Source organism: Lepidochelys kempii, chromosome 13, assembly GCF_965140285.1.
Source record: "Lepidochelys kempii isolate rLepKem1 chromosome 13, rLepKem1.hap1, whole genome shotgun sequence".
NCBI lineage: Eukaryota > Metazoa > Chordata > Testudines > Cheloniidae > Lepidochelys > Lepidochelys kempii.
This window is the reverse complement of record NC_136392.1, coordinates 31947362-31970404: the sequence shown is the minus strand read 5'-3', so window position 1 is coordinate 31970404 and position 23043 is coordinate 31947362. Positions and strand designations below refer to the sequence as shown.

The 23043-nt window shown below is 41.9% G+C and overlaps 1 protein-coding gene across 3 annotated transcripts in view; it reads left to right on the top strand.

Moving 5' to 3' along the window:
- Window positions 1-23043, top strand: part of UQCC1 (ubiquinol-cytochrome c reductase complex assembly factor 1) — a 96186-nt gene that overhangs the window by 44139 nt on the left and 29004 nt on the right. For all 3 annotated transcript variants that reach the window (XM_073310050.2, XM_073310051.2, XM_073310048.2), the window contains one exon: window positions 8617-8725. In XM_073310050.2, coding sequence (XP_073166151.1) covers window positions 8617-8725 — 109 coding nt within the window. The remainder of the gene's footprint in view (window positions 1-8616; window positions 8726-23043) is intronic.

The following is a 23043-nucleotide window of genomic DNA, read 5'->3' as shown; positions in this document are numbered from 1 at the left end:
AATTACCAAGCAAAATAAAATAAAACATTGAAGTGTAAGCCTAGTACAGTAATAAAACTGAATACAGATAAAATCTGACCCTCAGAGATGTTTCAATAAGTTTCTTTCACTGGACGCCTTCCTAGTCTGGGCAAAATCCTTTCCCCTGGTACAGTCCTTGTTCCAGCTCAGGTGGTAGCTAGGGGATTTCTCATGATGGCTGCCCGCTTTGTTCTGTTCCACCCACTTGTATGTCTTTTGCATAAGCCGGGAATCCTTTGTCCCTCTCTGGGTTCCCACCCCTCCTTCTCAATGGAAAAACACCAGGTTAAAGATGGATTCCAGTTCAGGTGACATGATCACATGTCACTGTAAGACTTCATTACTCACTTGCCAGCACACATGTATACATGAAGACTTACAAGTAAAACAGAGGCATCCACAGTCAGTTGTCCTGGTTAATGGGAGCCATCAAGATTCCAAAGCACCATTAATGGCCCACACTTTGCATAATTACAATAGGCCCTCAGAGTTATATTTCATATTTCTAGTTTCATATACAAGAATGATACATTCATACAGATAGGATGAACACATTCAGTAGATTATAAGCTTTGTAATGATACCTTTCAAGAGACCTTTTGCATGAAGCACATTTCAGTTACATTATATTCACACTCATTAGCATATTTTTATAAAAGCATATAGAGTGCAACATCACAGCATAAGCCTATTGTCACAGAGAAATCTGACCCATGGACCTGGAGGTGTGTTCCTGTCCCTCATGCTGCCAGTTGCTCGGATAACAGTCTGCATTTTCTATCACCACTTTTGGGTCCTTGGCTTATTTCCTTTTCTAGCATATCAGGAGCCATCATTCCCTTCGTAGAGGGCCCCTGAATGGCTTGAGTTACCAGATAGTCCTCCATGAGATATGTGGCCTCAGCTAGGGTTACTGGCCATTATCTGCAAACCCAGTCTAGACCAGCAGACGGAAGAATCTGTATGAACTGTTATAGGACTATGAGTTCAGCTACCTGGAGTCAATATAAAATCCCAGGCAAAAACTTCAGTGAGATAGATTTTAAGTTCTAAATATTATATCTATTAATTTAAAGCATTGTATTTATTAAAATAAAAACACAATATTCTTCTCTTTGAAAGTCAAGGAATTCAAAGTTAAAGTTATAAAACCAACATTTTGAAAGTGAGAAAACCTTTGGCTTGGAAAGCTTGGGAATATTCAAATACAATTTAACAATAGCTTTAACTCTGCCACTTCACTCTTACTTATTTTCACCGTACTCATGGGAAAACCCCACAAGTTGTTACACAAACCGAAGTCTGTCTTGTTTTATATGGATTGCAATAGGATTTTTTGTTGTATGATGAAGTAATAGGCTAGAGGGTGGATCACATCTCAGGCTCATTGGATGTGTAAGGTGTTGATTGCTCTGACTGGTATAGTCAGGGTAACATGGAAGAAGATGGTCTCTGGCCTGTGTCCGAAGCCCAGTATGGGAGGATGAAAGAAAGGGTACTCATCAACTGTTATTCTTTGAGAGTCTGCACTTGCCCTACCTGGCCACTTTCCACAGCCCTCCAGCGCAGACGCACCAAAGTGAGAGCTGCACTGACAGTTGAGAAGTGAGTGTCAATTGCACTGTGGAAGCTCACAACGCCAGTTTGCAACTGGTTAGTTGGGAATCAGTTTGGATCAGGAAATCCACTGTGGAGGCAGTTGTCATGCAAGTGTGCAGGGCAATTAATCACCTTCTGTAACATAGGACTGTGACTCTGGACAATGGGCAGTATATAGTGCATGGTTCTGCAGCAGTGGGATTCCCGAACTGGGGAGGGGAGATGGATGGCACACACATCCCTATTTTAACATCAAACTACCTTGGCACAGAAGACGTCAACAGAAAGGACTACTTTTCTATGGTAATGCAAGCACTGGTGGATCACCAGGGACATCAGTGTGGACTGGTCAGGAAAGGTGCATGGTGCACCCATCTTTAAGAACACGGAACTATTCAGAAAGCTGCAAGAAGGGACTTTCTTTCCCAACTGGCGGATTACCACTGGGAATGTTGCAATGCCAGTAGTGATTGTGGGAGGCCCAGCCTTCCCATTGTTCCCATAGCTCATGAAGCCATACGCTGGCCACCTCGACAGCACCAAGGAGCGCTTCAGCTATCAGTTCAGTAGGTGCAGAATGACAGTTGAACGTGCCTTTGGATGTTTGAAGGGTTGCTGGCATTGTTTACTAACAAGATTGGACCGCTGAGGGGAAAAAAATCTACATATAGCTGTCTGCTATGTCCTGCATAATATCTGTGATACAAAGGGGGAAAAGTTTCTGCCAGGTGGAAGTGGAGTGTCTGTCTGCTAGTTTTGAACAGCCAAATACCAGGGCTATAAGAAGAGCTCAACCATTGAAAAACCATGTTAATAGTGAGCAGTGTGTGTTGCTGTCGTGTGCTCTACCTCGCCTTGCTCTTTTGCAGCGTGGTATGAATCTTGTAGTGATTGCTGTGTACATAGGAATATAATGTTGTCAGTGTTCCTATTGTCTGTGAATGATGCTATGGGTTCTATGACAAAATGAAGTAACAGTAAATTGGTGGGTATCAGACCTGCTCAGCACCAGACAGCATATGTTGTGAAGTATAAAGATTAATTTTGTTCCAAAAAAATAGAATCTTATTCTGTAACATGAACCAGATAATTAAAAAAAACATTTAAAACGTAACAAATTAAAGGAACAGAACTTATGAAAGGGAAAGAACACTCCATTTCAGGTACAAAACTTCAAAAATTTGTGGGTCTTTAAAGGGGAGGAGGTCGTCCTGTCTATCTGACCCCTCAGCAGCAGAGGTCAAAATGGTGACCAGAGCAGTCAATGTTGGGCATTGTTGGAGAGCTTCTGAAGGCCAATAAAAGTAGATCTACGTAACACAGTGTCTACACTATCACTGCATTGACCTAACTACATCGACTGTGGCTCTACGCCTCTCAGGAAGATGGTGTTAGTATGTCAATATAGGGGGCACTTACTTTGGCGGGAGTCAAATGTAAGTGAAGACACATCTACAGCTAGGTTGATGTAAGCTGTGCCTTGCATCGACCTAGCCGTGTAGTTTAGACCAGGCCTTGGTGTATTTGTCAAATAAGTCCTTAAACTGGTGCTTTGGTGGTCATATGTGAAATGACTGTTACTTAATTTGAAACTATTAGTTTAACTGCTGATTAGTAGTGTGAAATTTAATTTGTATCTGTCAAGGTTCCTTCCCCACTCTGAACTCTAGAGTACAGATGTGGGGACCTGCATGAAAACCCCCTAAGCTTATTCTTACCAGCTTAGGTTAAACGCTGCCACCACCAAAGTGTTACACAAAGAACAGGGGAAGTGCCCACTTGGAAATGTCTCCCCTCCCCCCCCCCATATCCCCCCAAGCACTACACCCCCTTTCCTAGGGAAGGCTTAATAAAAATCCTCACCAATTTGCATAGGTGAACACAGAGCCAAACCCTTGGATCTTAAGAACAATTAAAAAGAAATCAGGTTCTTAAAAGAAGAATTTTAATTAAAGAAAAAGTAAAAGAATCACCTCAGTAAAATCAGGATGGTAAATACTTTACAGGGTAATCAGATTCAAAACATAGAGAATCCCTCTAGGCAAAACCTTAAGTTACAAAAAGACACAAATACATTCCCTCCAGCCCAGCTATTTTCTCAGCCATTTAAACAAAACATCTAACTAGATTGCTTACAAACTCTTTACAGGAGTTCTGACATGCATTCCTGCTCCGGTCCTGGCAAAAGCATCACACAGATAGAGAGAACCCTTTGTTTCTCCCCTCCTCCCCCAGCTTTGAAAGTATCTTATCTCCTCATTGCTCATTTTGGTCAGGTGCCAGCGAGGTTACCTTAGCTTCTTAACCCTTTACAGGTGAAAGGGTTTTTCCTCTGGCCAGGAGGGATTTAAAGATGTTTACCCTTCCCTTTATATTTAGGACAGTATTGCATAGTTTAATGGTGATTAGTCAGGTATAAAATCAAAGTTATTGTCTTTTAATAAGATTAAAGAGTGGCTAGCTGTATTTCACTCGCTGGGAAATGCAATTTTAAATGTATTTTTGTGTTAGAATTGCGTGGTTGTTCTAATCCGGTTTATTATTTGGCTGTAATAAAAGTTTTGCAGTACAATTATTTCTTTATTGTATTCATCTATTTTTTTTTTTGTCAGGCAGTATGATTTTGCCTAGTTTCCTCACTACTAATTTCAGGATATTGCACTGGAAACAATCTGTTGGATCATTGCATTTTATTAGCAACTTTGGGCCAAATTCTGCTCTTGGATCCACCTGTAGGATACTTACTGATTTTAAAAAGGGTGCCCCTGCTTGTGCATATGAAGACAGAATTTGTCCCTTAGAGTTGATTTCAATGTACGTACAGCATAAAGGATCCAATCTGACTCTAACTGGTTAAAAATGCAAGTATTTTAACTGACTGTGGGTACTATCTGCTTTTTCCACCACCAGTGCAGAACAGTGATTGTTTTAGGTAACCAGATAAAAACACAATATTCATAAGATATTTTAAGCTTCAAAATATCATAGTTTTAAAGTAATGATGCAAACAACTTTTTAAAACCAGTAATCTGAGTGTGGAACAGTTTCACCTTAGTGGTGTGACAAAGATGAGTCAGTAGTTGAATGGACTACAGAATGTGTTCCGTAGTGAAAAAGTAAAACATTTCATACTGTGTTAATCTAGGTATAAAGTTTATAGTCTAAGAAAATCTGTGTCTTTTAAACCTCAGATGGCAGGTGTAGTAACAAACTAGCAAATTTTCAAATAAACTGCATAATTCCATGACCTCACTCTTGGTGCTGCTGAACTGCTCTATGACAGAACTATGCATCCAAACACACAGCGTCCATTCAGGCTTCAAGAGCAACAAGGTTTACTCTGAAAACTACTCCATTCTTGCATTACTAGTGATGGATTGTAATTATTGGTCTGTTGCGCTCTGCCTTCTACCATGACACCACTGAGGGATACTGCAGCTTGAATGGGAAGCAACATTTGTACTGAGGGAATCTCTTGCCAGGGTTCCTTGCTTTCTTCCTTGGCTTGACTACCCAGGCTGTAACGTATAAAACCATTTTCTTATCCAGAGTTGGGCTCCCAAACATGGTCTTTCGTTATCTGTCTTAGTAGGTGTGTGGAAAGCAATGGGATTCCAGGATTATTACTGATTATAGTGTTTGTATGGGCAGGACTTTGCAATCAAAATACACAGGACAGATGAATGATGGGTAAAAGGGTGCATTATCCTCATTTTACACATGGAGCTGATGCGCAGAGGGTGTTTAAGCCAAAGGTCATACAGAAAGTTTGTGCCAGGACTGGGAATTGGATCTATATCTCCCAAGTCCCAGCCCAGTTCTTTAACTGCAGGATTGTCCTTCCTCTCTGGATGGGTATGATGCACTCTGTGTCACTCTATAACCCTCCCTATTCTCCACCACCTGCCAGGGCTGAAGGAAGGATGGTACTGTCAGGCTATGGAGGGATCATCGGTCCATCCTCACAACCACTCTGGAAGTCACCACATGAGCCTTGGGAACACCATGCAGCTCCAGAGCATTTTCCAAAAAGAAAACCTGACACATTTTTAGGGAATTTCCCCATCCCTCTATCTTCCCTAAGCCTCTCTGACTCTGCCCCATCCTCACCCCCTCTTTTACCCTTTCCTCTCTCCAGGTCTTTCTAGCCATCTCTATTGCACTCCCTCCCCACTTATCCCTCTACTTTATACTCACTCTCATTCTGTCTTCCTTCAGCCCTTCTACCCTTCATCTCTCACTTTGCCCCTATCTCTGTCCTCCCCTTCCCCTTTGGCACTGCTCCCTGAGTCCCTCCATCCTTCCCATATCACTTTTCCCCCATTTGTCTTTCTTCCCTCTGCTCCTCCTATGACCCTTGCTTCTCCTCCCCCTCTTGCTCTAAATCAAGGGGCTCATCAAATGCCCTGAACCACACTGAGGGTCTAATGGGGCTAATGAACCCTCCACTGTCAGCGCTGGTAGCTACTGCCAGACATTAGAATGAAGTTTTACGTTTGCTGTGAAGTGCCCTGGGCTACTCAGCAAAGCTTTCAGGTGCACTTCCCCTGAGCTGGAGCACCCAGTACCCTCCAGTCAGAAAGCACAAGCACAAGAAGTACAAAACCATGCAAGAAAGAAAAAAGAGGGCAGGAGGCCAGAGGCAGAAGGTTTTAACAGAGAGCTGCCTTAACCTTCCTGTCCCTATCCCAAGTGCTCCATAACCAGATCCAGCCAATCAACACTCACCATTTCCAGATGTCCTCCATCAAAAAATTAGGTCCATGAGATGTTTTTCATCTCTAATTTCTAAGTTTAAAACAAACACTTGTGTGCAGTTTGGAAAATGTGGCTCTATTCTGAAAAGTGTCTTGGTACAAATGGCTTCATGGGGCTCTAGTTTTATTGTCCATCAGTAACTCACCTCCAGAGTAATTTTTGCTCCATTTACAAGAAAAATATGTTTTTTCTAATGGTCAGGACCCTGTCTGGAATCTAAGATATAAATTGTTTTATTTCCTTTTTGCACATCATCCCCAATAATAAAGATTCTGCCGCTAATTTATTTTTCTACTGAGGCAGCATCCACAATGTGGTAAGCATTCTCAATGTGCATAGGTTGACACAGGTCTTGTGTACACTAGAGAAACACACAGATCTAAGCACCATTTTAATCTCCTAATCTATGTTCTTTGCACTCACACATGAAAGTGCTCCAAATGGTTTATAAGCACACTACAAACCAAGCAGAGTAGAATGTTTTATTGGGGCTAAATACCAGTTTAGCCTGAGCTGTTTTAATGCCAATTTTGATGCAGAGAAGCTGAAACAGTTCAACCCTGTTCTCCTACTAATGTCCCACAGTGCACTTGAAGCCTTGCAAAATCTCCCAGAATGCACTGGTCTGGAGAATGGGTCATTGCAGCTGAAACAGTTTAGGTACGTGCTAGGGTTTGTCTGCATGAACACTTAATTCATGGCAAGCTGAGCTGTAAATCTGCCACGCGCTGAGTTTCCGTGGGTATGCGTGGACTCTGCTGCTGTGAACTAAAAGTTTCCTAGTGCACTTTAATCTACTCCCATTTCAAAGCAAGGTAGATCAAAGCTTTTTGTGCACTGTAGCAGGGTCCATGTAGACATTTAGTGCACAGCAGGTTACAAAATAAGTGGCAATGTGGGGTGTACAGAAGTCCTTAGGCTATGTCTGCACTACATACTATCTTGATTATCACTACAAAAGGTGTCGTCATCGTCGTCTTCTTTCTCCTCCTCCCCCCCCCCCCCGCTCTCCTGCTGGTAATAGCTCACCTTACCTGATCACTCTTGTTACAGTGTGTTCACCCATTGTTCCATGTTCTCTATGTATATAAATCTCCCCACTGTATTTTCCACTGAATGCATCCGATGAAGTGAGCTGTAGCTCACGAAAGCTTATGCTCAAATAAATTTGTTAGTCTCTAAGGTGCCACAAGTCCTCCTTTTCTTTTTGCAAAGACAGACTAACACGGCTGCTACTCTGAAAACTACATACTATGAGTCTCAGCTTGCACAGACGTACCCATGCTAGCTCTCATGTGAGCTAATATGCTAAAAATAGTAGTATGGCTGTGGTCGCATGGACAATGGAAGCGGTGGTAGCAGGAGCTAGCCATCCTGAGTACATACCCTCCTGAACCCCATGGGTATGTACTTGGGGCAGCCAGTCCATTCCACTGCTTCCCATGCTACCACAGCTTCCCTATTTGTAGTGTTCTAGTTCAGATGAGAGCTAGCATGAGTATGTCTACACAAGCTGGGAATCACACCGCTAGCTCATAGTATAGACACAGCCTTAGTGTGGACATGGGTCAAACCTGCAGCGATTCTTAAACTGATACAGCATGGCTAATGAGGACACAGAGGCAGTTCAGTACAGTCAGTTTAATTACAACAGGTTCAGTTCCCTGAAGTAGAGAAATGAGCTTGGACAGACTCCAGTGCTGCCTTCTGTAGCCAGTGTGGCTCTGCAAGGCTTACAGGAATAAAAAACAATGCAAACATATTGTCACCAAGGCTTTATCTACATTTGGGACATTTTTCCCAAAATTCAGTCTGGTTTTAAAACTGATTGGAACTGCAGTGGCTCCAGCAGGCAGAGGCATTTTTATAACCTGCTTTCTGAGGCTTCACTAATTTGAAGAATGATTCCACCTACGGTAGCCTCGTCTGTGCTGCAGCTCCAGCCATTTTTGAAACAGTTTTAATATTCAGGTAGATTTCCCCACTGTAGACTAGTCTGAAATCCAGCAGATCAGACTTTAAATACACAGAAGGCAAGTTTTGTGAAAGTAAAAATGTGCCATTTTTATTGAGGAACTTTTCTAACCAGAGCAGAATATTATTTATACTTATAGCACTTTCCATGCTGTAGTGAGATTTGTAAGGAATTTAAAATAAAAATAGGTTTTTTTACTCTTTTAAGGTCTGAAGAAGCCGTTGGAAATCAAACCAACTTCTCTGGTGCTTGTTCTCTTGCAGGATGTGTCTGGTACGAATGAAACAGGAGGGTCGAGCTGGGAAATACATGTGTCGCTATATAGTTCATTCTATGTGGGAAGACGTTGAACAGCGTGGTAAGGTGATGGGGGTAAGTCATCTTTGTCTAGTGTTGACTTTCTTGATTATTTTGATGACCCAAACCATGTAATGTTTTGTGACCTGGGACATATTAGAACAGTGGCTGTGGGATTAAGGTGGTGCAAGACTTGGTCTGACTGGTTTCAGCTGGGATTTCAGTATTCCATGTACCTAGGACAGTGGATGGGAACGGGGAGAGAGGACAGAGTTTCTACATAATGCTTTAACTAACCACAAGTACAATCTACAGTTTGGATTCTCTGCATATCTGGTCCTGATCTCAGAAGGGAACTTATAAAGGAACAAACTTATAAAGGAACTTCAGGGGCAGTTCAGTCACAAGTTAAGGGCTTAATGCAGGAAGCACTGAGTGAGGTTCTTTGGCTTGTACTGTGCAGAAGGTCACCCAAGGTAATCACAATGGTCCCTTCTGGCCTTAAAGTCTTCGAATCAGAGTGTGCCACTGCATACCAGCATTGGTATGGGGCCTCAGAGATCACAATGCATGGGGCAGCAGCACTAGGAGATGACCTTCACAAACCTTGAAGTATAGTGACCTCTGCAGGGCTGATGGAAATGAATGTCCTTGTCTTCACAGGACTCCAGTACTTCTGCAGGCAATGGTTGGACTGGGAGGCAATGCCTATTGTGACTTGTATTGGGAAAAGAGGGAACTGCTGTTATGCTATTGCTGGAAAAAAAGGGGATTGTTTAGGATTAAAGTAAACAGAACAAATAGAAAACCTAGAAGGGTTAATATACCAGTGCCCCAGTTACTAAAGAAACAAGAAGCCAAGGCAGGGTCAGCTAGGGAGCTGGGTCAAGTAACATTCAAAAGAGGGAATATTAACCATAGGTCAGAAGTAATCTTGTCTCCTTTCTCCCACGCTCCCTTTTGTTTCTAAATTGCACTAATTGTATTGTGAGCTCTTTGGGCAGCCCTCTCCTCTGTATGTGCAATGGGTCCACAACGCTTTCAGGTACTGCTAATGAGAGTGTGCAAGGGAGTGTCTCTCTATTAGGTGTACAGTCTTCTCTTTTCATTGCTCAGAGAGTCCTGGGAAGTGTTGATTCTGGGAGATTTCAGTTGCTCCCTCAGTGACAACTATTCTTTTTTTTTTTAGTTGCCTGAAACTTTCTGAGAACTCTGCTGTCCAGGTGCTTTACTCAGTTAGTTACAGAAAGTGCACACAAGGCAGCCCCCTGTTGGATCTAGTCTTTGGAATAGATCTGAATTTAGGAGTTTCTGTGTCTCCTGTAAATCATGCTATCCCCATTCCCTGCAAAGCTCCCCTTGAAGACTTAGAAAGAATCTTCAGAAATCAGTCTTATCTAATCAGGGACCGCACACACTAAAATGTATTCAGCGTGGTTGTGTGGTTACTGTATGATGTCAGTACCAACCAGAGTTAAAGTTGTGTGTGTGACCTAACTGTATGTTTCCATACCTCAGCATGTTTAGATTTCTTTTAACCTTAATTCTGAATTTCCTAGGTTTATGTCGCTTGGTTTGTGATAATGACAGCATCCCTATAATGTATTTGCCTCTAAGTTACTTTAGATGTGTTCTCAGCTGTAACTCCATTTTACCATAGCTTTTGTCTGGGAACACCAAATATTTAAAGAGAACGCTTGTATGTATCTACAGGCTTGATTCCACAGACTGCTCCTTTAAGAACATAAGAAGGGCCATACTGGGTCAGACCAAAGGTCTGTCTAGCCCAGTATCTTGTCTTCCGACAGTGGCCAATGCCAGGTGCCCCAGAGGGAATGAACAGAACAGATAATCATCTAGTGATCCACCCCCTTTGCCCATTCCCAGCTTCTGGAAAACAGAGGCTAGGGACACCATCCCTGTTCATCCTGGCTAATAGCCATTGATGGACCTATCCTCCATGAACTTATCTAGTTCTTTTTAGAACTCTGTTATAGTTTTGGCCTTCACAGCATCCTTTGGTAAGGAGTTCCACAGGTTGACTGCATTTTGTGAAAAAATGCTTCCTTTTGTTTGTTTTAAATCTGCTGCCTATTAATTTCATTTGGTGACCCTTAGTTTTTGTGTTATGAGAAGGAGTAAATAATAGTTCCTTGTTTACTTTCTCCACACCAGTCATGATTTTATAGACCTCTGTCATATCCCCCCCTTAGTTGTTGTCTCTTTTCCAAGCTGAAAAGTCCCAGTCTTATTAATCTCTCCTCATATTGCAGCCGTTCCATACCCTTAATCATTTTTGTTGCCCTTTTCTGAATCTTTTCCAATTCCAATAAAACTTGTTCGAGATGGGGTGACCATATCTGCATGCAGTATTCAGCATGTGTGGGTGTACCATGGATTTATATAGAGGCAATATGATATTTTCTGTCTTATTATCTATCCCTTTTTTAGTGATTCCCAACAGTCTGTTCGTTTTTTTGACTGCCTTTGCACATTGACTGGGTGTTTTCAGAGAACTATCCACAATGACTCCAAGATCTCTTTCTTGAGTGGTAACAGCTAATTTAGACCCTATCATTTTATATGTATAGTTGAGATTATGTTTTCCAATGTGCATTACTTTGCAGTCATCAACATTGAATTTCATCTGCCATTTTATTGCCCAGTCACTCACTTTTGAGAGATCCTTTTGTAGCTCTTCGCAGTCTGCTTTGGACTTAACTATACTGAGTAGTTTTGTATCAGCTGCAATTTTGCCACCTCACTGTTTACCCCTTTTCCCAGATCATTTATGAATATGTTGAATAGGACTGGTCCTAGTACAGACCCCTGGGAGACACCACTGTTTACCTCTCTCCATTCTGAAAATTGACCATTTATTCCTATCTTTTGTTTCCTATCTTTTAACCAGTTACTGATCCATGAGAGGACCTTCCCTTTGTCCCACAACAGCTTACTTTGCTTAAGAGCCTTTGGTGAGGGACCTTGTCAAAGGCTTTCAGAAAATCTAAGTACACTATATCCACTGGATCCCCCTTGTCCACATGCTTGTTTACCCCCCTCAAAGAATTCTAGTAGATTGATGAGGCATGATTTCCCTTTACAAAAACCATGTTGACTCTTCTCCAACAAATTATGTTAATCTGTGTGCCTGACAATTTTGTTCTTTAGCAGGCTTCCTGCTTCTGATGTACTTAACGTTTTTTTGCTATTACTTTTTGAGTCTTTGGCTAGCTGTTCTTCAAATTCTTTTTTGGCCTTCCTAATTATATTTTTACACTTCATATTTGTCAGAGTTTATGCTCCTTTCTATCTTCCTCACTAGGATTTAACTTCCACTTTCTAAAGGATGCCTTTTTGCCTCTCACTGCTTCTTTTACTTTGTTATTTAGCCACAGTGGCACTTTTTTGGTTCTTTTACTGTGTGTTTTAATTTGGGGTATACATTTAAGTTGAGCCTCTATTATGGTGTCTTTTAAAAGTTTCCATTCAGCTTGCAGGGATTTCACTTTTTGCGCTGTACCTTTTAATTTCAGTTAATATTGTTTGTTGGACGTGTGGTGAAATATAGATGTTTCTAAGATCTTAGGATTTCTTTTGCTCCTATTCATTGCTTCATTTGGGCATATAACTCATCTTAGGTAATCTTGTCAATTTATCCCTTCCTCTCTGCCAGTGTTGCCAGCCTAATACACTCTTTTACCCCTCCTCCCACAGTTGACTGTGTGATTTCTTACAACACCTGCTAAGCATGGACCTCCACCTCTGAGCTGATCTTTCCCTTAGGGCTCCGTTATGCTGAAACACCTACAAGAAATTAGCTAAACAATGGCTAGAAGAGGGGCAGCTGGGACAGTCCTTAGTACTTTGCCTGCTGCTACACACACACACCTAAAATTGTGCTCAAGGCTTCATTAAGGTGAGCTTTGTGGAATGATCTGCCTTCTGCTTATCACCCAGGCACTACGTTCAGCCAGTTAGCTGATCCAAAATGGGCATCCAGATCTTCTCTCCAGTAGTCCAGTCCATCTCTAATTAATCTACATTCTGCCTTTGAGAGATAAGGCTATGTCTGCACTACAGCTTATGCTGGCGTAACTCATGTCGCTAAGGGATGTGAATAAACCACCCCCTGTGCGACGTAAGTTATACCAACCTAAGCGCTGGTGTGGACAGCAGTATGTCAGTGGGAGAGCTTCTGCCACTGACGTAGCTTCTGCCATTCATGAAGGTGGTTTTATTATGCCGACAGTAGAGCTCTCTCCTATCAGCATATAGCGTCTTGACCAGATGTGCTGCAGCAGCGCCGCTGCAGTGCTGTGGCAGGCTCATTCTGCCGATTTTGCCACCTGGGTGAGAGGGCAGTGGGGGAAAGGGAGGAGCTCTTTCTCATCTTGTCACACACCTCTTCGAAGGCTCTGTGAAGGAACTCTCTAAAGTAAGGATAGAGAGGTTCAGAGGGTTTCTGTCCCCACTTACGATGGTGCATGTTCTGGGCTAAACCTTTACCTTGCTTCCTCAGGAGTTTGAGGTTTCTAACTTGGAACCATTGCAACAGCTGAGAATAGCCAGAGCCTAGTGGTACTGTGGCCATGTCCCTTCCCCTCCAACAATGCTCCTGAAACCCTCCAATGCTGTGAGAGAGTGATATAGAGCTGTTACACCAACTCTGTGGCACACTGGTAAATCTCCTCCACCAGCAATGTTCTTCAATGGCCTGATCTGCTGTTTTTATGACCCCTTCATTCTGCCAGAGCAGGGTAAAAAGGCCATTGTTTTCCAGGTGGAATCCGAGGTTTTTTTCACCAGCCTCCATAAGGCAGTTCTTTCATTGCTTGTACTCACTATGGGATTGGAAGTCAGGGTTGCCTCTTGGGGATCTTCCTTAGCGGGTAGTCATTTTTAAAGTCTGGGAGCCCTAGTTCACTCTCAACCTAATCAAGCCATTTGAACTAGGTCGGAAAAGAAATTTTTCAGATCATCTTGCATGGGGTCAAATTTCTCTCAGTATCTGGGTCAAATTATATCTGAAAGCATGGTTCATGAAAAATGTCTCTTAGATATTAGGGAGTCTTAAATATGGACATTGGTCTGAACTCCCATAAGCCTGTTATCTCTAATCCATACTCCCATCCTTAGAACTTTTTCTCTAAAAGGTGCTCTTGCAGGGCATGCAAGGTTGGTCTTGTTCTGTTTCCCAAGTTCTGGAGTTCCTCCAGGAGGAAGTGGAGAATGAAGTCAGTCTTGAGAAACCACAAGGACCAAGTTTTGACCTTAGGGACTATTGGAGGAGATGCTGAAAATTCTTTTATTGGATTGCACTGCTTAATTCCAAGATGCCGTCCAGCCAAAGCAAATCTCCTGGTCAGGCCTGAGTCAATTGTCTTGTCCTAGGCTGTTTAATCTGCTCTTTCTACCAGCTTTCTCTTTCCCTATTGGAGCTTCTAGCTTCTGTTAGCTTTTTCTGAGTGTCATTGGAAGCCACCAGAAATATAATTACCAGGGCAGCCCTCCTCATTAAATATTCCTTTCTGATTTCTGAGTAGCTACTTCCTAGATGAATTTCAGATTCTGGCTTTTGTCCTGCCTTACTTCAGATAAAGGGAAGATCACAGCATGCTTTTAGGTCCTTGAAGTATCTCATGCACTGCTCCCAGGAGGTTAAGAAATCCAGTTTGTTCTGGTCTAGACATATAAGAAAGGTCTAGAGGGTCAGCTTCTCATTCTCAAACAGATGGATTCATTCCTGTACTAAGGAGGCATAAATGGCGGGAAGGTCTCCACTACCTCTTAGGAATTAAAGCTCATGAGAGAGTATGGTTTCCTGGGCCAAAAGAGAATCTGCATCTGTATGAAATTTGCTAGTCCACCTTTGTGCAGCCCTGAAGAGAAAAGGAAACTGTTTCTGTCTTAAAAACTGGATTTCTGCAAGGGAATCCACCAGTCTGAACTTCCACTGGGTTGCGTAAAGAGTTCAGTAAATTATAGCTGCTAAGGTAGTTTTTGTATGCAGTGTTGTTGTAGCTGTGTCGGTCCCACGATATTAGAGAGACAAGGTGGATGAGGTAATGTCTTTTACTGGACCAACTTCTGTTGGTGAGAGAGACAACCTTTGAAGCTACAAGGAGCAAGATCTTCTTCGGGGCTGGGACATACTCGGAGGGTATGTCTACACTGCCATTAGACACCCGCAGCTGCCTGTGCCAGCTGACTCTCACTAAGGGGCTGTTTAATTATCGTATAGACATTCGGGCTAGGGCTGCAGCCTGAGTTTTGGGACCTTATCAGAGGCTCCAGATAGTTTAGCGTAAGTAGTTAGCACCTATTCTATGGGATAATTCAAGGTAAAGTGGGTCATTAACACCCCAGCAGTCATAGGACAAAAATGGGGGGTTAGTGGGTTACAGATTGTTGTAATAAGCCAGTGTCTTTATTAAAACCATATCAAAGTTATAAATTTAAGCTCCGAGACTCATCTTTTGAAAGGATTATGTATGTTTCCTTTGAGGATAAGGACTGATAGGTCAGATATGTAGTGATCACTTTGTGAAAGGTGTTCACCCACAAGTGTATGGTATTGTTTTCTTTTATCATTTTCCTGTGGGAGTTCATTTGAGAGTGTAGTGATTGTCCGTCTGGTTTCACCCACACAGTTGTTGTTGTGGCGGCATTTAGTGCACTGGTTACTGAGGTACAGCACATGTTGTGATAGGTATGAGTAGGACCCATGGATCTTGAAAGGTGTTTTGTGGGGGGTGTTGATCATACAGCAATCTGTAACACACTAACCCCCCTTTTTGTCCTATGACTATAGGGTGTTAATGGGCCACTTCACCTTGAAAAGTAAGAGCAGTAGGACAAGGGAACAGACTGTCTGGGGAGGTTGTGGAAGCTCCTTCACTGAAGGTTTTCAAAAGGAGGCTGGAGAGCCATCTATCAGGGATGGTTTAGACACAACAAATCCTGCATCTTGGCACGGGGTGAGACTAGATGATCCTTGTGGTCCCTTCTAGCCTTGTGGTTCTAATTGTCCCTTAGGCTTAGAGTATGTACTAAATATCTGTTCGATCTTCTATTTAGCTGTGACCATTCTCAGTATCATTCCCAGATCTGAAGAAGAGCTCTGTGTAGCTCAAAAGCTTGTGTCTCTCACCAGTAGAAGTTGGACCAGTAAATATATTCCCTCACATACCTTGTCTCTCTAAGGTAGTTTTTGATTGGTTAGAGAAGGCTGAGGAGAGCTGGGTACAAATTTCTGGAGTAGGTGATTGATGTAGCTACCTGACTGATGAGCAGAAAGCAGAGCAGTTCATTAATTTAATCTTGGACATTTTTAACTGCATTCTTCTGTAAAGAGGCTTTCAGGCATTTGCACTCATTAAAATATAAAAATCTTCCATTGGTCAGGTTATTTTTAAAAGGCAGTTTGTCTAAAATCAGTAAGAGGTAAGGTACATTTTGAGAGAGGACGTTCAGGGGTCCAACCCCCTTTCATGTATCGTAACCTGTAGTTAATACAGCTGATGCAGAAAGTGGACATTAAGTTTTATATTTCAGAATTGTCATCAATGTATTTAGAATTTGCTGTCTGCTCTTAAAAATGCTGGATCATTGCTGTTAAATTAATACGTGTTGCATTTTTACTACTAATTTATATCAGCTCCAACTCCAGTTTGATTCTGTATTATTTCATAAACTGATAGTTAAATCTCTGAGATCTGAATCTCAGCTGCAAAGTTTTGGGACCCTGGAGCCTGGGCTCCTTCAGCACTCCAGAGTGTCAGCAAGAGTCAGGAATCAAAACATGACACAGCTGTAAAAACAGACAGAGAGCTTTTGGCCTTAGCAATTCTACTGGTGCAGGCAGATTTCAGATATAAATTTTACTCTGCTGCTGCTAGTACTAATGAAGTCAGTTTCTTTTGGTGGGTTTGCAGCCAGGTGTGTCCAGTTCTGTGGCTAACCAATGCTCTTTACTTAATTTTTCCACTTGTGACATTTCTACCAAACTTAAAAAACAAACATAAAAATTGGCTTGATGCAATGGCTCAAAGTGTTAATAGTAACATTAGGCTGGGTAAAAGACTTCCTTACGATCCTGCTCTGCCAGAGATCTCCATCTTGTGGCTTACACTGAGCAAGTTTAAATTATGCAAACTGGCAGCTGCTTAATCAGTTTGTAAGGGGGAGCCAGAGTCAGTACTAGAAATTGCAACTGTTTTTCTTCCTATCAGAGGACCTTGGCAACAAAGATATTAGGTTCGCTTGCACATTGTGTTTTGGTAAATCTAGCTTTAAAAAGCAGGACTGTGGTGTCTTGAGTGTATTCTCATACTCCTGAATCAGGGTGCAGTGGAGTCGATCGTTAGGACTCCATACCATGGAATTTAGAGAAGGAGAGACCTCAGAAAATTCCTCTTCCTTAATCTTAGATCTTCCCTGGTAATCTAAGATTGAGATTCACTACCATTACTCTACATAAATTGTACTCTATCTAAACATATGCATCAGGGACTGATTTGAAATAAACATTCCTAATTCAAATAAGTTTCTTTTTAACAAGGATGTTTCTGTTATATGCAGGGATACTATATGTCTGAAATGTACAAGATTTGCTTGTTCGCTACAAAATCCTGATTTGTATCAGTGCATGTTTTAGAAGTCGTAAGAGATGATAGGAACAGGAAGGGACTGTCCAGCCCAACATGGGATCCCTGTCTAATTTATCTTAATCCCACCTTCTTGCTTTCCCACCAGACCACTCAAACCCCTACTTCTAGATGTCTTTTGAATTTGTTTATTGCCACTGCCTTGCATAGCACAATACAGCCTTTGTTATGCTTTCAGCTAGAGCTATTTATACACAGTGGCCCATATTTGCTCTCAGTCACACTGGTGTGAATATAAAGTAACACCATTAAAATCACTGGCATTACTCCACATTTATATCAGTGTAACAGAACAGAATCTGGCTCAGAAACTTTGAGCACAGATTTCTGCCTTGTTCTGCCACTGTTAGAATCTGTTTTAAAAGAAAACAAATGCAGCCTTGTCCTACATTAGCCACATTCTGACTATTGGAAACCAATTTGGGATTCATTTTGGGATTATTCACGTCATGTATTACGTTTTCTTAAATTTGCAACAGGTCAGTTCCAAAAGAAGCTATTCCTCCTAGTGGAGGATAAAAGATGCATGAGGTTGCCCAAGGAATCAAGAAGCATGATCAGAATCAAGACAAGGAGAGCAGGCAGTATAGGAGTCAGGATGAGAAGTATATAATAGAAAACAAGTGTTTTATGGGAAGAGGCTGTGGATTGGGGCAGGAGGAGAGTGAGTGGCCCATGAATGGGAGTGCATTGCATGGGAGGGAATCTCGTGTGACATGAAGGAAGCTTACTGGGGAAGAGGACAGGAAGGTGGAGGTCTTGGGTGGATTGGGGTGGAAGGAACAGGAAAGTTAAGATTTGTTCCAGACTCTTCATTTTAGTGAGGATGAAAAAGTCTGATAAAAATTCTGTTTTGAGTTAGAGGATCATTTTCAAATGCTTATTGTATTTTGTGAAATGTTTGAATTTTCTAGGATATTTTAAAGGGAAAGTTCCACCCCTGCACCCCGGGAGATTTATAACTATTTAAAAATCACCTTATGACAATTTTGCGGTGTCATTTTATTCAGACCCTTTTAAAAACATCTGAAGGCAATCAGAGGTATGACATTAATGTGTGTGGTTCTTTGCTTTGAATAGTTTGGACAAATGTGTATTAAAAGTTGCAGCAACACGTTTTGTGTGACTCCTTTTTAGGGTTTAAAAAGTAACGTTTTAAGTGTCAAAAAAGATACAAGGTGAGGAAGGGCTCTGTGCAGCTCGAAAGTTTGTCTCTTTCACCAACAGAAGTTGGTCCAATAAAAGATACTACCTAGCCTATCTTGTCTCTCTAGTGTCCTGTGACCAACATAGCGACAATGCATTAAGAATATTACAGACATAAGAATTACAGTGGCACAATATTACAGATGACCTAAATTAGGATAATGGAGTGTTACAGTTCTTTTCCCACAGGAGTTATGACATGAGATGACTTCAGAAGATGCAAGTGTAACCCACGCTAACATCATGGGGATAGACCACATATAGAGGTTTCAGTGTGCTGCTGTTTCTGAGCGAATGGAACTAGTCCTCCAGTGTTTTTAGATACAGAGGTCCTGTATTCAGACCCTACAAACCTGTACCGGGATTTGAACTACTGTGGGGTGAGCTTTCTTGGCAAGGAGGAATGTGTAACCCACAGTAATGAATTATGCCTTTTCTAATGGCTGGACCATTTGCAGCAATGACCTTAGTTGGGTTGTCTGGATCTAAAAGCATAAGTCTCTGCTGCTTGAGCTGAAGCACCAGGGCCACTCATGCATAGGCTTTAGCAGAAGTATAAACATCCAGCCATGACACCATATTAGTGTGGGTTACACAATGTTTTCAGTAGAGGAGTATGGGATGTTAGGCTCCCCAGATGTGCTGATGATTCAGGGGAAGGATGTCAGCTGGATGTCATGTTGGGTGACAAGGGGGTGTGTGGGGGGGGACTTTCGAAAGGATTATGAGGGCGGCTCTCACAGCACTATAGTTAAGACTGAGCAGAGCTTTGTGTTCAGAGCTGAATTTTCAAAGTACTCTACAATCCCCATGTATACTTGTATTGGCCCTCAAAATTGCTTACACCACTCGAAATCTTAGGGTAGAGTTAGCAGTGCATGTTTAGGCTCATTAGGTCAATGGATTCCTGAGATATATTCCTCCTAAAATCACCTCATTTTAAAATTTCCTTGTTCTTATCATGTATTTTTGTCCATAGCTAGGGACTGTCCTGTGTTCATCCATATAGGCAAATGGTCTTGAAAACAACTATGCCTCACTGGGCTCCAGAATAGATGGTAGATTATATGGTGCAAGTTTGGAGTTTTTGGTCTAGGGATTTCTGAGATAAAGTCCCTCCCTCAGATGACCTGTTTTAGTTTTCTAAGGGCTGAGGAATCAGGCACACAGCAGTGAAACAGCCAGGTAGCTGCAAATGAACCTGTTTGGGAGCATGCCATAGGTACATGGTGTTGAGACCAAAGGAGAGTTGCGATCATAGAAACTGTGCTCAGGCTCAGCTCACTGGCCTGCCCTGAAGCTTATTTAGTGTACTAGGAGCTGGTATAAATTGCCCAGATGTGTTAGGTTCTGATAAGGGCAAGCAGTCTGGGGCTCTCCTTGGGGCCTATAGCTGGTAGCTCAGAGGCTCTGAGAAGTGCCCAGGAAACCTCCTTACAGCACCCCCTTATTCCCACAACCTCCCCTCCCAGAAATGCCCTTCTCACTACCCTTTCTCAAAAACAATGGGAAAAGTCATATGCGAAATCCATTGTTACAGTGGAGGGAAGGTTGCTGGCACTCAGCACTGCCCTGTGCTCCTTGAGCCCTTTGAGAATGCAAGAATTTAAATCCCAAAAGTCATATGTTGTCAAACTAGGAATGACCGAGCTAAGGTGATACTTCCCACACAACACAGCCACACAACCTTAACTCTGCCCCATGAGGATGGCAATAGATATGGGATATAACAGCACTGTACCCATCCGTAACCAAACCTGTCATTGTCAATGTGCTCAGCACAATTCCATATAGCAGTCCTACTCTTCTGTCCAGTGGCCCCTCACTTGTACTCCGTGCCTCCCTTACCAGGCTTTCTATTATTGTGTCTGGCATCAATATCAGAACTCATGGTTATCAGAGGAGGCCTTCCAGACAGTTAAATTGAAGGTCACAGCCCTTCAGCACAGGTCCACATTAGCTGCCATTCTGGCCTTCCGCTTGTTGTCAGAGATACACCACAAGTTCAAGATCCCCTGTACGTAGCGTATGTTGATCTTAAGGCTGCGTTTGATTCCATTGACCAAGTCGCACTATGGAAGGCCTTCAAGGGCATAGATGTCCTAACCACTCTGCTGGACTTAATTAGCAAGCTGCATAATGGAACTATGCTACTTAATCAGATGGCAGCACCTTTTAAATCAGTATCTGCTGTCAGGCAGGGGTGTATCTTCACCCCTGCACTCTTTTGCTGGGCAATGGATTTCATAATGCAACATTCCGTCAGGTTCATAGGCTTTAAGATCGGTGATCTCTCTCTCTCTCTCTCTCTCTCTCTCAGACCTTGACTATGCTGATGACGTTCTTCTAGTACAGAGCCCCAACAGGTTTTGTGAGGCACTCCAGCAAATGGAGGAGGGGTCAGCTAAGGTTGGCCTCCATGTTTCGTGTTCAAAGAGAAAGTTGCAAAATCTAGGATCAGGTCCACCCATGACCCAAATCTCTTTGAATAATGAAACTGTCAAAGCAGTCTCCATTTTTTGCTATTTGGGTTCTATACTCACCAGTTCCTCCAACTATTACATGAACGTTCTCCACCGGATTGACATCGCAGAGTCTGCCATGGGTCATCTACAACAAATATGGAATCAACATCGTTTCAGCATGACAACCAAGTTCAGGATCTGTTTGAGCTGTATCCTCTCTGTACTGCCATACAGTTGTGAAACATGGACTCTATGCCGCTCCGGCTGAGCAAAGCTGGAGGCTTTCCACACAAAATGCCAATGTTGTATATTGGGCATAAAGTGGAATGACTTAATTTGTAATGCAGATGTTTACAGTTGCTCCAGCCTACTGATGACTTGGGCCATTGTCCACAGGTGGTGTCTTACGCTTTTCGGACATGTCGCCAAAATGCCGCAAGACATTCTGGTGAACGCTGTTCTCCGGGTGGCTTGTAACATCTGGGATAAAATTCCACCAACTGTGAGGGGTGGAGGCAGCCCACAGTCAGACCTCCTATTACATGGGTGCATCAAGTCTATTCCAGTGTTCGACTCTTGGCCCATCAAGCCCTTGCAGCTGCACAGGAATGGACTCAATGATGAATGATTACTAAGACCGACCATTCTGCTAAGCATTGAAGAAGACGACGATCAATATCAGGCTAACCAGCCTGTAGTTACCGCAGTCATTTTGAATATTGGCACAGCATTAGCTGTTCCAGTCTTCTGGAACTTCCTCGGTATTCCATGATTTGTTTAATATCAACATCAAATATTACATAGTCCTGCCTTGAGTGCAGGGGACTGGACTAGATGACCTCTTGACGTCCCTTCCAGTCCTACACGTCTATGATTCTATCAGTAGTGCAGAGGTGAATTCTTGGTGAATTCTTGGTGCAGAGGTGAATTCTTGGTGAATTCTTTTAAAATTCTTGGGTGTTTTAAAAGTTTAACTTTAAGCTGCTGTTTAACATCCTCCCTAACTATTACTGGATTAGAAAATATTTATCACTGTAAGAAATGAATACGTCATCCAACTTCATTCAAATACAGAATAAAAATATTTATTGAACATTTTTGCCTCTTTCTGAATTATTTTTAACAATTTTACCATCTTTATCTAATAATGAACCTATACGATTTCTAAATTCTCTTTTTCCTGATTTATTTTTAAACGTCCTTCCTGTTGTCTTTGGTTATAGAATTTTCATTGATATCTTTAGCTTCCCTTATCAATTGTCTGTATTTCCTAACTGATAATTTATAATCAATGTGATCAACTACTCCCTTTTTGTGTGTGTTATATATTGGTTCAAAGAAAAATTATTCCCATTTTCACTTCTCTTCCTAATCAGGATTATTTTAACCAAAAAGCCTCCTTTTGTGATTGTGAAATTTTGTTTTGTAAACATCTAGTAAAATATTCTTAAACAATTCACAATTATTTTTCAAATTTTTAAGTTTAAATTTGTTCTCCCAATCAAGTTTGCTCATATTTATTTTCAGGTTTTTGGTTATTGGAAATTTGAAAGCACTCCATATGGGTTGTGTGTGCATATTACTGGTCAGGATTATATTCTGAATGTAATTAGGTTGTGGTAACTTGTACCTAGGCAACCGTTAATTTTTATTTCACTGATCAATCCATCGTAGCCATCAGAATAAGGTCTAATATAGAATTACTACATGTTGGTTGTAATATTTTGTGTATTGGAAAGTTATCACCTGTAATTTTTATGAACTCCAAAGATGTTCTTCTAGTGGTAGCCTGAGTCTTATAGACACTGTCCCCCAGATTGAAATCCCGCATGATAATGCAGATTTTCTTTCTGCATCTTAGATGTTTAAGGAGCTTCTCACCCTGTTCCTTCTTCTGATTTGATGTCTATACCGGACCCCCGGCAGTATCCATCTTATGATATATTGGTTAGATCATAAATCTATAAGCAGTCCAGCTCTAGTGCCTCTGAGTTGTCAGATCAATCAATGATACACAGTTTACCTGGGGTTGAGTACAAAATCCACACAGAAA